At 36.5% G+C, this 17,713-nt stretch overlaps 1 protein-coding gene and 1 long non-coding RNA gene across 4 annotated transcripts in view; both read left to right on the forward strand.

Moving 5' to 3' along the window:
* The window catches only part of cdh13 (cadherin 13, H-cadherin (heart)), a 341,165-nt gene extending 329,243 nt beyond the window's left edge, over positions 1–11,922 (forward strand). For all 3 annotated transcript variants that reach the window (XM_058751362.1, XM_058751363.1, XM_058751364.1), the window contains 2 exons: positions 1,086–1,304; positions 10,718–11,922. In XM_058751362.1, the coding sequence (XP_058607345.1) occupies positions 1,086–1,304; positions 10,718–10,725 (227 nt within the window). In that variant the 3' untranslated portion in view covers positions 10,726–11,922. The remainder of the gene's footprint in view (positions 1–1,085; positions 1,305–10,717) is intronic.
* A 3,236-nt stretch (positions 11,923–15,158) lies between these two features.
* Positions 15,159–15,766, forward strand: LOC131524532 (uncharacterized). The gene is made up of 3 exons (XR_009266993.1): positions 15,159–15,255; positions 15,399–15,474; positions 15,640–15,766. It is a non-coding gene; the product is annotated as an uncharacterized LOC131524532 (long non-coding RNA).
* The last annotated feature ends 1,947 nt before the right edge of the window (positions 15,767–17,713 follow it).

The following is a 17,713-nucleotide window of genomic DNA, read 5'->3' on the forward strand; positions in this document are numbered from 1 at the left end:
TTCACTAAAGGAAAAGTTTACCTTGATATAATTAAGCTTAATTGATTTATTGTTGATTAATCCATTTCAGCACAAGCGCATTTAGTAAAAATGTGATTAGGTGATGTAAACACTGCATATACAGGCATACATTATTTGAATTCTCTATAAATTAATTACTTCAACTGCAAACATTGTGCACATTTAATTGGTCATTAATTGTAATGACAATCAATCATGAAAATGTTCACAGTGATTCCACAGAAGAGCAATTTTGAGTTCCCCAAAAAAGCTTTCAATGCAGTGTTGGAATTTGGCTACTTTTACACTGTTGTCTCTATTTTTATTTTATTTTTTCCCCACAGGTTAAAGCATTGTTTCAATGGAGGAGACAAAAAAAGGGATTGGGCTATTTTTGGGCTACTTTTGTTAGCAGTTGGTCTGGTTTTGTTTCATAGACCTGGCAACCCTGTTTCAGTGGTCACTTAAAAGAACCTTGTTTTTTCTACTTCTTTTTTTTTTTTCTTACTGTAATGAAAATTTTCACCTAAAAACCTTTTTTCCACTATGAAGAACCTTTTGTGCAATAAAAAGTTTCCGTATGTTCAAAGTTCTTCATTGAACCATATGTTCTTTATTGGCCTTTATTTTTATAAGTGAAGTCTACCAGCTATACCAGCACCTACCCAGCATGGACATGAAAATTCTAGTGTTTTCACAAGGGTCAGATGGGTCAAATGCTGCTGAGAGCAAGAGAGGATCGGTCTGTTGTCCCAGACAGTGTGTGTATCATTAGATATCACGCTGACCGAATAGCTGAGTGTATTTGGGGTTTATCTTAGCAGACGCTCGATTACCCATCTCTCCTGAGAGCACACACTCAAATATAGAAAGGCATGTGAATCACCAGACCTCTGTCAGCTGTTTGAGAAGAGAATCAGTGGCAGATGCTGTGATACTGAGAGAGAGAGACAGAATAAGAGAGGACTGGTGAGGTGATTTGAGGTCGAGGGGTTTATAGTACTGTGTAGAGTTGAAGATACTCTCTGACTCACATGTAAAGCAACCAGAATGCTACATCAAGTTTTTTTTCTGATGGTTTTCAGACACTCACTCCCAGATCATGTTGCTGCACAGTCTGAAAAAGGCTAACTACAACCTGCCGCTGGTTCTGACCGATTCTGGCGTGCCTCCAATATCCAACAACACAGAACTGAAAGTTCAAGTGTGCACCTGTAAGAAGAACAGAATGGACTGCAGCCATGCCGGCTCCATCCAAACAAACCTCTTGCTATTGCTCGGCCTGGTTCTGCTCTCCATTCTCTGTAAGTATCCTTTCATTCCACCCTCTACAACACTCACATACACACCTGACCCCTCTTATCAGAATGCCGGAAATTCCAGGTGATTTGCTTTAATGCAGAGTTTTAAAGTTTGATAGATGCTGCATAATTCATGGTTTCTAATAAAGTGCAAATAAATATTGCAAGTGTTCCAAAGACTCTGCCCAACAGCAAAAAAAAAAAAAAAATATGGAAAGTCAGAACTCTGCAGAGTTTATTATTGAACAAACTCTCTTAATCCCTGAATTTTGAACCTTGTCCATTCTGTGCATCATTGGCATTGACATCTAAACTGACTTTTTGCAGGACTCTCTGGGAATTTAAAGTATTTTAAACTTATTTGGATTCAGGTATTGCTAGAGTCCAGTTCAGGCTGCCTGCAGAATCATTCCCATTCATTTATTCATTCCCACCACATCTTTAAGACACATTATCTTGTATATTCAAATGTATAATTTTATATACATATTTTATATGTATATATTTTATATTTAAATGTATTAGTACATTGTATATATGAGTGTGTGTGTGTGTGTGTGTGTGATTATGACTATATATTACTATATATTTGGATTTACATTTATATTTGTAAACTTAAAACTTTATATTCAGGGTTATTCAGACTTTATTCTTTATATTTACATTATATTTACATTTATATATTCACAATTATAACTTAATATTCAAGATTTATAACTCTATGCATGTGTGTGTGTGTGTGTGTGTGTGTGTGTGGTATATGTTGATGTTTAGTTATTGTTTACTATAAAACTAAATAAGGATATTGATTACAAATATTTTTTTTAGCTACATACCCTTGACCTTCAGTTTTGGAAATTCTCCATCTTTCACATGTTGGTACTTTAGCTCAATGTTAATGCTGATGATGAACACCCTGTATACTTTGCTGTACAGTTTGACAGGAAATTGGCTTCTCTTCCAGAATGTCTGTCGTGACCCTGTATCTGTTTACTGTGGTAAAGCCTGGAACTGCATTAAGAGTTGATCCATATCAGGCTAGATTTACAGCATGTGTAGGGCCACTAGTGCAGCCGCTAGAGACACATAGAAGCATTTAAAGTAATATGCACTGATTAAAGGTTGCTTTACAGCAAGTCTTAGGCTTCTCAGTGTGTGTGTGTGTCAAAGTGTATTATATGTTTGTCCCACAGTTAATCTCCCATCTAAACCTGCACACGGCCCCCTGGCGACTCTTTCTCCCGGCAATAACATTAATAATTCACTCCTTTAGAGGGTCTGGAACATAATGGAGCTCTATACAGCCATTCTAAAATGGAAAACAGAGGAAAAATAAATCAGAGTTTTTCACTCTCACTGTTCAGAAGGGATGTTCCGCTCTGAGGTTTTCTATAGCTGGGTTACTCGCCCAAGGCCCGGTTTGGATAAGAGTCGGATCCATCTGTGATTTGTGGCACTGTGAAGCCAACGTCTCCAGATCTGCATGAAATATGGTGGCAGATCTTCTCCATAGTTTCTGTCCTCCAATCACTTTCCTATTTGTGTTATCTCTCTGCATATATTATCACTCAAATACCCATATTTTCGCCTCAGTTTTGGCATCATATGCTTCAAACTCACTAAAATTGCTCCATTTTCTCAAGCTGTACATCAAAGCCGAAGCTGCGACTTATTTAACCAATTTCGTATCAGGTACTAAATGTGCAAAAATATTGCTTCTATAAAAATCAGGCTTATTAAAGACTTATTATGTGGAGAATAACTGATCAAATAATGGAAAAGCATTATAATCAGGCATATTTCCAGAAATACAGTACACAACTCATGCATTTTGTGAATAAATTTAATTTAATTTTCCTTCTTTCTTAGTGAATCCCTGCCTTAGCATTTTTCTGCATCTTTTTGCCCTTTTTTTGCAGTGTATGTTTCATATCATCGTATGGCTTCATTTTACAGTTTTAGGCATCATTTTCTCTTTCTCCCAGCAGCTCTGGTAGCAGTCATTGTGTTGGTGTGAATGCTGAATCTGTGAATGTTAATAGGCTGAAATGATGGGATTATTTGCTACTGCCCTGGCAGACATTGACATGTACTATATTATGCCATGCTGGTTTACCCGAAGTGGGATTTCTCATGAAAAAATATACAGCTTCTGGCACAATTCTAGCACACAATAGTTGAGAAATAATCTCAGGGCTGTTAATATAATTTCTCGATGTTTTCATGTTTATGTGTTTGTATGCCCCTAAATGTTTGTTTGTTTGTGTGTTTGTTCAACCAAAATTGACAATTTGCTGAAAATGTATTCACCCTCAGGGCATCCAAGATGAGTTGGTTTTGTCATCGGAACAGATTTACATTGTATTACTTGCTCACTAAATGGGTGGTGTGCAGTGAATGGGTGCCGTCAGAATGAGAGAAACAGCTGATAAAAGCATCACAGTAATTCACAAGTAATCCACACGACTCCAGTCCATCAATTAATGTCTTGTGAAGTGAAAAAGCTACATGTTTGTAATAAACAAATCCCTAATTAAAGGCGTAGTTCACCCAAAAATGAAAATGTGATGTTTATCTGCTTACCCCCAAGGCATCCAAGATGTAGGTGACTTTGTTTCTTCAGTAGAACACAAACGAAGATTTTTAACTCAAACCGTTGCAGTCTGTCAGTCCTATAATGCAAGTCAATGGGCACACAATCTTTGAGAGTAAAAAAAACATGCACAGACAAATCCAAATTAAACCCTGCGGCTCGTGACGATACATTGATGTCCTAAGACACGAAACGATCGGTTTGTGCGAGAAACTGAACAGTATTTTTTATCATTTTTTACCTCTAATACACCACTATGTCCAACTGCCCTGAGCGCGTGCACGGCATCCGGTGCATGATGTCTATATGTGCTCTGGCGTAGTTTGTGTGCCCATTGACTTGCATTATAGGACTAACAGACTGCAATGGTTTGAGTTAAAAATCTTCGTTTGTGTTCTACTGAAGAAACAAAGTCACCTACATCTTGGATGCCCTGGGGTAAGCAGATAAACATCAAATTTTCATTTTTGGGTGAACTATCCCTTTAAGGCTAACTTTAAACCGTTGCTTCAGGTCAAAATACGAGCCCATAATCTAATCGCAGTTCCTGCAGTGAAAAAGTTCCTCCCGTTGTCTCCCCCACATCAAAACCCATGGACATACTGTATTTGTTTAGAACAGTCCAACGGTTTGAAGGTCAAAAAATAAATAAATAAATGAATAAAATACAATAAAATGATGAATTTGTTTATTATTCTGATGGCACCCATTCAAGTGAAGTAATGCTGAATTTCTCCAAATCTGGAGACAATGATGAGTTCATTTATTAGCAAATTTTCATTTTTGGGTGAACTATTCCTTTGATATTAATTAATATTCAGGATTTATAATGAAATATTCTGATTTTAACACACAGTCTGAGACCATATTGAAAATAAGGGATTTGTTTATTTATTTATTAACTTTTAACAAAATTATTTGGAAATTATTATGCAAGATGAACGGGAATTTTTTTATGAGTTTATGAGGAAAATTTTATGATTCTTCGCGGTTTTTTGATCACTAATCAAATAGGTAAATTAGTGATATTGAACTTTTTTTCAAATGGCCATATTTTCTTCCCGTCAAAGCACAAGATTTTCTTTGGATCATCTCATATCATTCTGCAAATCATGATCATCAGGTTTTACTTCTGAAATTACTGTCTTTAGCAAAAGTCCAATACTTAACAAATTTAACAAATCAATACTAAAACATTTTAAATTCATATATGTTTAACTTTTTAGTCGTGATCATATCATTTTGAATTTATTTTTTGTATTAAATGAGGAAGAATGCAAAAAGAAGCATTTTCACTATAGTGGTCTCATATGTTTAAACCCCATTGTAAATTATATATGTGTGTGAGTGTTTTCCTCATTGCAGGCAGTGATTCATTGTAACAGGCAGTCTAAAAGTGTGTACACGTGCTTATTTCTCATGTGACATGACACGGAGCTGGTGCATGCTGGTCTCAGAGCTGCACTACATGTACACTAATGACTCCTGTAAGGAATGTGTTTCACTGTTGTGCAGGAAGACACACGAGACGTGCCGCTATGTCACACACTGATCGAGCGGGAGGGAGAGAGTGTCTGACTTCAATTTCCTTATCACCTTAATGAACCCTGACCCCTGCTGAGAGAGAGTGCTGAGAACAGGCAGATAAGCCCAGAAGCTCAGTGATGGAGCGCTGCAAGAGAGAAATGGCCAAAAGATTAGACAGAATTCACTTCATCTGTCTCCTCTACAGGAGACACATATTCATGCACACACATGCGTTTGTCATGTAGTTCATTTTTGTATGGGTAGTCGACATTAAATACTTGATAAGTTGATAATGTCTTGCAGTGTGACACGTCTCTGAGGCCTGATGTTACACCTGCACCTGCTCAGTTGTTGCAAATTGGCTTTTTTTCATGATTATTATGCATACAGTTTAAAAATGTATCTGTCCCAAGTGTGAGTGTGTTTCTTGTATTTCTCTGTAACTTATGTTTCCTGAAGAAATACTAGTGTTAAAGTTTTAGGAAAATCCAAATAGATTTAAGAGATACTATAATATAGAGTTTAACACTTTTTTTAGTGGCCTTGCTTACGGATGTAATTAATTTTTTTAATTGTATTTATTTTTCCAATCGAAAATTATCTTTATTATAAGCCATGAACCTAACTTATCTGCAACAAGGTAAATCACAACATTAAAAACTTTAATTTGAAGCGAAAAAGTACTTAACAGCTTTAATGAGTTTTTAAATTACTTAAAGAGAAAAGACTCACACTGAAGAAGGCCTGAAATTCTAAATAATTGCAAGAACTACAATCCCATGAAGCATTGTAGATGTCATAATCAGAAGAATTATGTAAATATAAGCAACATATTTTCATTGTTTTGCACTATATATAAATATTTTAGTAGCATAGGGAGATTGACTGATATCGCAGTGCTTCATGAGAGCGGGCAGGCACTAAAGTCTTCTATTGGTGCGATTTGCATGTTTGGATTCTTGGCACAATCATGGGTAATGTAGTTTTTGCCAAGAATTCCACTGATGAAAACCAATTTTTATAAATATGTTAAAATAAGGTGGACTGATGACTTCAACAAAAACCATATACGAATGATTACCAACCTTGTAGCTCAAAGTATGTCCGTCTTTAAAGCGTTATCATTAAAAAAAAAATTTAGAAAATCAATTATCAAATAATGGCCAATCATCTTTTAGTATGCGAATACCGCAATGGCAGTGTTGGTTAGATTTTCAAATTGTAATCTTAAGCTTCTTAATTTTCTAATAACCAAAAATAAACTGACTGAAATGTAATGGAATTCAGTTTTAATGGAATATGTGTTAGGGTTTTAGCTGAGTTATTCATCTGTGATTTGTTTCGCATTTGGTGTGAAAGGCCTTAAATTGCTGAAAATTGATAAAAAGAAGAATGATCCTCAGTGGGGTTTTTTACTGTAAAGTGACTGTTTGTGTGAGTGTATACGTGTGTCAGTGGATGTGTATTTTTAGCTTCCATATTGCTAACCTTCTGCTCCATGGACAGAAAAAAATCCATACTCTCTGTTCTTTCTCCATTCTCAAGGATAAAGGAGTCTAGAGAACTTGCATTTGTGGCCTCTTAAATAATGTATGGAAGCCTTTGGGGGGAACACAAACACAACCTCCATGTTTCCTAAGTCCTGCACCAGATACCTGCGTGTGCCTCGGCAGATCATGGGGAGCACGACTGGCACCGTCTCTCAAACATTCATTAGTCTTGACGTCTTCGGTCCCACGAGAGCCATTGTTACTGTTTCTGATGACAGTTTGCCAAACATCACCTTCTGTGCAGATTTGCCCTTTGAGTCCATTGATTTTGTTTGTCCTCTGAAAACGTGGCACCATTGAACTGTGTGTCTGATTACACCAGCGATGTTCATGGTTGAGAGGGACAAAAACACATCATTTTCAACACAAGATGAGGCTGGATTCTGATACAAATGTCGAGAGGAAAACAAATTATCTTTTCCACTGACAAAATATGCTTTGATGTAACAATTGAGTTTAAGATCAGACCACAGAGGAGAGTGTTAAGAGCACATGTTGAACAGAGGAAGGGTCAAACAATGCCAAGATGACCATACTGCCCCCTGTAGGACTGTTTGCAAACTATACTTTAGGGATCACTCCTTTGGGGCCAATAAGATATTTTACTTACTTTCTTTTTTATGAATGAAATTAACATTTTTATTTAGCAAGGACACATTAAGTTAATCAAAAGTGACACTTCTTTTGAACTTAGCGTTCATCAAAAAAATTATTTTATTAATAAAAGTATTATTGTTTCATTGATAATTTAGAATGTTTCTTGAGTAGCAAATCAGCATATTAAAAAGATAATGAAAACTAGAGTAATGGATGCTTTAAATTCAGCTTTACCATCACATGAAAAAGAAATACATTTTAAAATATTAAAATAGAATTTTAAATTGTAGTAATTTTTCATAATGTTACTGTTTTTACTGTATTTTTTATCAAATAAGACTAGTCTTGGTGAACTTAAGAGGCTTTTCAAAAATACAGATACCAAACTTTTAAACAGTAGTGTGAAAATGTGTTTTGTGTGTGTGTGTGTGTGTGTGTGTGTGTCTGTGTTAAGAGATTGCTGATTTTCTTTTAGACTGTTGCCCTGTTGCAATTTGGATGAGTGGCAAACTTATTTTCACTCTTATCTTAAATGCAGTGTACTTTTTAACTTTGCCCACCATTTTACTTTTTTACAAATAGCATATTACTGATAATTACACATTGTGTGTATAGCATCTATCACCGTTTGCAGTATGCACATATTTAACCTTGATGGTATTTGATAGATAAACATTTTCTACCACAATTTAATGTAAAAACAGCATCTACTTTTTTATTTTCACATTTAAATTCTCCATGGTTAATAAACAGAGCGGTATCCAGCCTGTGAGCACATGAAAATGAAATTGAAAATGTCAATCATAGTTTAATTAATAAATGCTGTAATTGAAAATTACATATGAGACGGCAATTTGCAGTGTGCTCCTAACATGATATTTCTGGTCAAATGAAGAGTGGTGATATACTCAACAGAACTCTATAACCGTGCTTTAATCTGATGAAAGATGCCCAACAGGGGTAAAATATAATTAATCCACAAACAGGGAAATAAGCCTGAGTCTGGACCCACTGAAGTTTAAATCCCCTTTTCTGCCAAGATGGGCGCTTTTACTCTTTAATCCACTCTGGGTACTGATGTGGCCTGTCTCGAGGGGAGGAGAAATTTCCACAGCATCGACCCGTTTGCTGGCTCTTCAAGCCACTTGTTTTGACGTGCCATCCGCAGTGCACCTGGCAGATAAAGCGTAACCTCTTCATGTTAATGAATTTTTAAGCGTGAAAGGAATATTTAATGCCACTTGCTAAATTACAATTTCTGTTTCTAATACTCAAGGGTCGAGGTTTTCAGAACCCTTAACCTTAAGAGTCTGGTAAGAGTAGAACTTTAGAGTAACTCAACATGAACATGAAAATTATTTTAGATTTAAAGTTGAATGTTGAAAGATTAATAGAGTAAAAATGTCAGTGTACTTCATTTTTTAAAAGGATAGATTTCTCAAAAATGATTGTTGCTATTCTTTTATTACTATTATCTATTATTATTTATTATGTCATTCCAAACCTAAGTTTGACTAAGTTTTTTTTCTGTGGAACAATATATATGTATTAAAGAATCTTTTTTTGTCTGCACTCTTAAAAATAACGGTTCTAAAAGTTTTTTTTTTTTTTTTTTTTTTGGACCTTTCAGTGAACAGTTCTTAAAAGAAACACTTTTTTTCTTGGTTTGAACCTTTAATAATCAGAAGATTTGTTTTCCACAATGAAGGACCTTTTGTGCAACCGAAAGGTTTTATGAATGTTAAAAGTTCTTTATTGAATCAAAGATGCTATCAAGAGTGTCTACAATAAAAGTCAAAACAACATTTGACCCCAGACAATTTTATTGGAAAAAAAAAAAAAAATTAGACTATTTTTCAAAGTAGAACAAAAGTCATACAGATTTGAAAAATGATCAGGCTAAGAAAATGTTTATAGAATTGACATTTTAAACTATTAGTTTAACTATTACTAATTAGTTTAATTATAAATTATTGTTCCAGTCCTTTAAATCTATCTAGCTACAATTGGAAAACTCAGACTCTTGGCTGTAAACTTGAAACCCATCATGAGTAGCTTTATTTCTTGGCTGATGGAAGACGAATTGAGAAAGTGAATGATGAGGGTTGTGTAAGGGGGGAGAAACAGAGGAGTGTATTTCTTTCTGACCAAAGCCCTGCAGGGTTCACGTGTTATTGTGCCTTGTTTCAACTGCAGCTGACTGCTGCCACAACCACTTTCCTCCAATCAGGCTGATGGTAATTAGATCAAACACACTTTCGTCTTGCTTCCTGCATTCCCTGCACACTTACTTGTGTTTTCCACTTTAGGAAGATGGAGCGAAGAGTGTGTGTGTGTATGCAGAGATGAGAGTAGTGAGGATTTTTATCCACTCCTCACTTGACTTTATATTGCATGTGAAAGCAGCGAGGTGAATTGATTCAGTTGTATATTTTGATGTTTCAGACTCACACTCGTCCGCTTAAGGGAAAAAGCATTACCTGGATGCGTTTCGGGCCCTCAGCACATGAACAAACGGGACTGGAGTCTCATTATAATTTGTAAATGGCATTTGTGGAACGGAGCAACCTCGGCCGCGCTCTTAAGTGCCGTTCAAGTCTTATTTTCCTTCCACTGCCATTTAGGACCAAGCTGTACAAATGTATCTAGTGAAAAGAAACAACAAGCAGCAAAGGGGGGAAAAAATCAATAGTCCCCCCCTCCGCATTTAATATTCCCTCGCATCGGATCTGGCACGGTTCGATCACTGTTGAATTTCTGAGATCCGCAGGCCAATTCATTTCACTCAAGTCTTGCGAAATTAGACCCTGCATTTTTCAGTTACATTTTAATTATATTTTACGATGATGGTGGCGTGGAGTAAGGAAAGAAAGCGAAGGCAAAAAAAATAAAAGGCTGTAAGGGTTCCTGGAGCTTCAACGAAAGTGGCATTTTGTTCCTAATTGGTTTAATTTATTAATTCATTGCTTTGTTGTGGTTGTTCATGTTTTTTATGCAGTCATTGCACAAACATTACAGCGAATATCTCATGTTGCTTTAAAAATTTCAAACCTGGTAAGAGAAACTGAGTTTATTACCTCCACAGATGTTCTGTTAAACTTTCAAATGGTGTTTAATCGCTGTTTTCTTTTCTCTTTTCTCTTTCTCAGGCTTGTAAATTCCCCTGATTCTTTCTGTAGTCCTTTTGCAACACTGAAGAAAACCTTCTTCTCTTCTCCACACGCAAACCAGGCCGAGAGAGAGAAGACCTCACCCCCAAAAGACACTTTGCACCCCTCATTTTTGCTCTCCTCTTTTTCACCATCGTCTCTCTCTCTCTATCCCCAACCGGTGCACCTCCACCTTTTCACCAGGAACTCTCCTTCTGTATTCTCCCTGCACTTCCTGTCTTCTCATACCTCTGGAATACATCACGGAAGGCACCGCCTCAATGCTCGAACTCTCTCTTTCACTGAACAAAGAAATATTGGAAGGGGGCAAAGCGATTGGACATTTCAATGTACTTTAGTTTCCTCTGGTTAAAGACTACTGTATTTGATCTTGTTTACTAATGTAAGGGAAGGACACAAGGCCTCTTTAGTCTGCAGTGGTTGTGTTTTCTTAGGGCAGGGTGGTAGCCAGAAGCCTTCAGAGTCTAAAAAAAAAAAGCATCTCTTGCGTCTTTTTATTTTTGTTTTTGGTTCAATTGCATTAGTTGTTATGGAGTGGAACACAATATATCTTTATAGTAATGTGTGAAATGGTGGGGGGAAATGTACACTATATATATTTTATTTTTTACCAATGTACAAATATATTAATTAACTTATGTACTTTGATCGCTTATTCTTTAATGACCCCTCACGAGAAAAAAAAAAAAAAACTGTATGTTTTTGGAAAATTTTAGGGACTATTTCTAATGCCATTGATGTTTTTTCCTCTTTTTTTTCCCTCTCATGTACAAGCTCTTGTTTAGAGTGCGGTTCTTGAGTCTGGAGAGCGATTTGCAGACAGAGAGCGAATCTGTCTTGTGATACTTGTTTCTGATGGTATGGCGTTTATTATATTTTTCTCCCTCTCCCCTTGGGTCAAAGTCACAGAGGCCAAGGAAGGCTGTTGATTCAGTGGTTCTTTTTTTTTTTTCTTCCCTTTTTTGCGCTTGTGAGAAGAAGACAACAAAAAAAGAAAGACAGGAAAAAGATAACAGGCAAAAACAAAATGAAATGTGTGTGTGGGTTTGTGTGAAAGACCCCGTAAGTTCTGAAAATGCAAAGTAAAAGATGACGTGGTGAATGAGTTTTGTCTGTCTTTTGCACTAATTTAATAAAGCTGTTACTGTACTTCCCACCACTTTAACTTTGCTTGTTTGTTTTAAGCTTGTCTGCAGACCAAAGCAAGAATAACCAGATTCAGTGATGGAGAAATGTCATGAAATATTTACATTCCATAGGGGACATGGCTGATATAATAAATAAACCAACATATGCACATAAGAATATTGGTATTTTAAGGATATAGCAAACTAAAGTGTTCACAACAACCTTACAAGGTTTAAAAGCCTTGGCCATTATTATTATTTTTATGAACATATGAGAAGATGGATACTGGATTTCTGATTTTATGCTGTAAATATTTTTTTTTATTTTATAAAAAAAAAATCCTTTTTATTGATATATTGTATAATATAGCTGCAAATGGGTAATTCATATACAATTGTATAATAGAAAATTGTTCAATCTATATATAAAATTGTATGTTTAATTCATATTTATAGCATAGACACAGGTATCCATTTGTATCTTTGTACCATCTTTCATACAGCAATATTTTATTAGGCTCACCTAAATAATGTTGTTAGAAAGGTCTAAAATTGAATACTTGTCCTACTTGTCAAATGTAGCTGTTAAAAAAATGGAAATGTCTTGGTTTGAAGGTCAAGGTACACTTGCATATTAATTGTGGTTTAATGAACTAGCTCAGGCATTTAACTAGCTTTTGCATTAATTTTGAAGTCAGAAAAAAAATACGACTCTGACCGTCTAGAGTCATCATCGCTTAGAACAAATATCATCTGATAATTTCTCGCCAATTTGATTAACTGAAATAATTAGCTCATAAACCACCATTAACATTTCCCTGGAGATGCCAGAGTACAGTCTAACAAACTGACTGCTTCGGTATAAATAATCTGAAAATGAACCCTTGGAACCCTGCAAGTTGCTCTCAGTTTGAAAAGTGATGCTTATACTTTGAGAAAAGAATAGGGAACTTTTGCAGTTATACTTGTGTGAATTACCCAGTTTAAGGTCTGAATAACAAGACTTGATTGTACTTTTTTTTATCATTGTGACTATAATATAAAAGAATAATGGCGAGCCAGCAATGTAATCACCCCCCACCTCCTCACTCGACTGAATGAGTCTCATTTTGGTTTCATACTCTGTTTTTGGCCCACATCAATTCTTAATCACTCTGTATAAATACTAGAGCCACCGTTCTGGCAGAAGTTTGTTATATTAAGTCACCGCCTTTTTGTCATAACAATTACTCTTTGTGAAAGCACAAACGTGTGAAACCTTGCTGAAAGAGTAGAAATCAATAAATGATCATGCTTTGCCATTCGGATCTGGGTAATGGCGTGTAACTGGAACATGTGTTTGGGTCGATAAGTGTGCACAGGTGTTCATGGCCTCAATGAAGTCAATAGAATTACTATTTCCAAGATTAGCCTCTAGCTTGATTTAAGAGAAAAGTTAAAGTTGCCATGAAATCAAGGATTTGTTTTTTTTATTTTGGACTGTTCTCTGAGGTCCATTTACAATGTTATCAAGAAAAAAAAATTTAGAAGTAAGCTATTTTAGTCCTGTTTTTAACCCCCCTCATCAGAACTCATCAGTCTGTTTAAATAGGCCACGTAATAAAAACAGTTACTCACACTTGTGTTGCAACATTACTGTCGAATCTAATATAGCCGGCACAGCATCAGCTTTTAGTTTCAATCTTTTTTAAACTTCCGTGTCGAATTGTGCCTTGTTTGTAAACCAATCCGCTGTAAAAATGAAGTGAACAAAGGGCCGAGTTCTTACTGACTAAAGTTCATTCACTCTTTCCTAATGTTGGGATCAGAAGGAATTCAACGCAAACAATGTTTTTCCACAACTTGGCACAGCAGCTTGTCTTCAAAGCATCTTTATCGTTTGGTTTCTGCGTAGACTTGTGCGTTCATATCTCTGGTAAACACTACATGCACAATTCGGAGGGCGGGGCTAAACAGGCAGTGATGTAGAAGCAGGCGTTGATCATCTTCTGTGGAAGCCGTGCTTATCCACTCGATTACATCATAGAGTAGAACATTCCACAAGCTTTCGTTTTGGCAGACTGCGTTCAATATAAGCTGTTTTCAGACTAACGACGAAGTTTTGAGTTCTGAAACTTACAGGATGTTTTTATAGTACAATGAACTCTTATATGTCAAAAGATCAAGGGAATTTTGGTTTCTCAGTTCATGACCCCTTTAAACCATTTAACCCTATTCAAGTCATTTTTATGGAGAGCATGTTTCATTTGGTGGCACTTGTATGCAATCTACTGGTTTGTATTACACTCTTGATTATTATTGAAACTTTGAACGTTTGACATGTTTTAACATCATGTATTCATTTCAGTCAAATATGTCTCAAACTGGCGAGTAAAGGCATATGCTGAGTCTCTGTCAGGCAGGTTGGTGGCTGTCACGATCTCCATTTATTCTACACTTACTCCATTTATTTGTAGGATAGAAGCAGCTTTCATCTCCTATCCCTCTCTCACAGGTGACATGAGGGATTTGTCTCCACAAATTTTGATGACTTCTAAATCCTCTGACAGTGTTCTTGCTTTAAAATGGCAGATAGAGCAGAGAGAAAACCCTCTCAGTGTCAGTCATTCACCTCCTGACCTACTACATTGATACAACTAATGGTCACAAAATATTTAAAATTGGAGTGATCAATTGCATTGTCCTTAAAGGCACAGTTTCCTAAAAATGAAGAGATATTTTGAAAACCTACAATGAAAGTCAATGGGGTCCAGTGCTATTTTGGACCCCTATTAAGGGAATAGTGAATGGGTTTCATTAGAATAAGAGTTCAAACAGCTTAAAAAAATGACACAAGTAGTCCACACGTCTCCAGTCTTGTGAAGCAATTTAAATTTAAAATGCAAAGCTGGTCCAGCAGTTAATTAATTTACAGTTTAATCCATATAAATGTTCAGTGCTCTCAAAAAATATTTGGACAATTAAGCCATAACTTTTTATTATCTAAATTAAAACGGCATTAAAATATCTGAATATCATTGCATTACAAAGCAAAATATCAAACCAAGTGGCATTTATTTTAAAGAAATATAACACAAGCACACTTTATAAACAGAATATTTTATTGGTTCAGAATCATTGCACAAATGGCTCAGAAAAGTGATGTTAGTTCTGAGAAAAGGTCTGGCATCATTTGTTTGCAGATGACACTTGGTTTGATAGTTTGCATCTAATGCAATGACATTTTTTTGTAATATTATTATTTTTTTAATATAAAAGTGTCTATATATTTCATTTTTGTGTATTTTTTCCAGCCACTGTATGTTTTTGTATCTGGATGACTGTTTGACGAAGTGACACAGATGCTGGACGCACACTGTGTTCGCATCTGTCCTGGTTGACTGGAGACTGGTAAATAAAATTCAGTTCATTTTGGGGCATGAAAAAGCATGAATGTAGTGCTGTTTATGTTTTGTTTTTCAGTCATCTCTATCTTTCATTTCTGCTCTCCCTGCACACCATTCACTTCCCTCTGATCCTGTTATATCTCGAAGTGTCATGCTGTCTCATCTGTGATGTATTTTTTCACGACGGCACTTGGAAGCAGGAGCATTGGAACAACCTGAAAAGGTCAGAAGAGTGTGTGTGATTATTTTATATCTTATGCACCTGGCTCATGAATATTAATTCTATGGCATGATGCAATTAATATTCAGTTTTTTGTGAGGTAAAAAATGGTACATAGACATGTGCCGCTGCATTTACAAAGCTTTTTTTTTTGTAATCCTTTCTTAGAATGTTATTTGTGTGTGTGTGTGTGTGTGTGTGTGTGTGTGTGAGATGGATGTGGCAGGTGAGAGCCCTGGGGCCAGATTCCACCTTACACCAGAAGAGAAACCGAGCTGTCGGAGACCTAATTGTCCCTCAGAGCTCCTGATTGGGTAAAACTGAAGACAGAGAGAAAGCCTCAAGTGTGCCTGCTGGAAATAAGAGCGCAATATATCAACACACTGAAACATGTGTGTGTGTGAGAGAGAGAGAGAGAGAGAGAGTATGTCAATACACAACAGTTCTTTCTGGAGTTTGTGCAGGGAGCACTGAGGTCCAGCTGTCTTGGCCCGTGTTTGCTGTCTAGACATCACCTTCTCTCTGAACGCAGTTGTTTTCTCATCCAGCTTTTTGGCCTTGAGGAGTGTTTTGTCTTGAGTTCAGCTGCCGCTGAGTGGAGCACTGACCAACACCAACAGATGCTGACGGGGTAACAAAACCACATTGTAGACCAGGTTCATATTTGCATTGCCCACATTAGCACTGCAGCTTAATTTGTGAAAATCACATCTATAATAAAAGCAGTAACCTTTTCTGCCCATCTTCTATAAGAACATTCAGCTATACCATCTATAAGATAGTCCATGCAGTCTTTTCGAGATGTTGAACTTTGAAATGGACAGCAGCAGAGCTTCACACCTCTTGTTAGCATATTGTAATAGCCTGCAGGGATTCCATTCTCACCATTGAGGGTGTGAAAATTCAGCACTGGGTTTGATTCACAGCCATGGAAAAGGATGCAGACGAAGACGCAGACACCCTAGATTACTGTTGCGTTAGTCCGTCCTACAGCTAAAATGAGAGCAGACATCCAGCGACATCTACCTGCGTCGTTCCGTTCTCCCACAAGCCCTGCGTAAAGGGGGATAGGAGGAATATGTTTATTTCGCTTGTTTTTGGGGGGTTTTTTCCCCGCTATGTTTTGCCGAATAGGGGAACGGTACTGTGTAGCAATGTTGACTCATGAATTATTGACGACAGCCGCATCACCTGGGCCATCTCATTATCGACTCACTATGGAGAAAGAGCCAGCCAATCATCCCGCCAACAGTAATACGGCTAGCACATCTCCATTGCAATTACCAGCTATCCAAAAGAGGCTCACACACACAAACACACACACACACACACACAAGCTTTACGTCTACAGACTACATGCATGCTCACATGCAGTTATTGACTGGCATATGAGACAGGTTAGACATGGAGTACAAAATAAAAATGGTGATTATTAAGTTTTCATACTGTGATATAAGCATGCATGCGTACACATGCACATGCAGTCATCACCTTGACAAGGACGCATTACTCAGTAATCAATACCTGCCTGTAATGAGTGTATCAGGAAAGGGAAGTCTAAACACGCACAGACACAGTAACCAGCGCACACACACTTAACAACACTTCATCACCCAAGCTTAGACTATCCGCTCATCAATACTCATCAGCACAGGATTAAAGCGCTCCATATTGACGGAGGGGGGCTGATCAGCGCTTAATCACATGTCCAGGTAACTTACACTGTTTTTAGAGTAATAATGAATAAGTAATGTCCTTGCTCCCATGTAGATGTTGATTTGCTCACAGTATTGTAGCTGTTTTACAAAGTTAACTATTTCATTATTTGACTGCGGTCAATACAGACATACACCAACACCATCCTATTGTGCAATTTTGCACAGGCAGGTGGCGTTTACATTTACTTGAGAACATTTTTAAAATCTAGACTTATTTTAGGAAATTAATTTGTCATAAATATCATTAATATTTGTTTATATATTGTAGAATTAGGCTTAATTAGAATGAGCTGTTAGCAGTGAACTGGGAAATGTTTTATTTATTTGTTATTTGACAGTTTTAGAACACCATTACACTGTGTGCAGAATTATTAGGCAAGCTGAAATTCTGGTCATATTTTTTAAATAATTTTAGTATATTTATTTTGCACTAGGGTTTATTATGCATTTCTGAGGAAAAAAAAGTCAGAATTGCACATTTATATCATACAACTCTATCATACAACATTTTAAATTTGTATTCA

Source organism: Onychostoma macrolepis, chromosome 18 (assembly GCF_012432095.1).
Source record: "Onychostoma macrolepis isolate SWU-2019 chromosome 18, ASM1243209v1, whole genome shotgun sequence".
In the NCBI taxonomy this organism is placed as follows: Eukaryota; Metazoa; Chordata; class Actinopteri; order Cypriniformes; family Cyprinidae; genus Onychostoma; species Onychostoma macrolepis.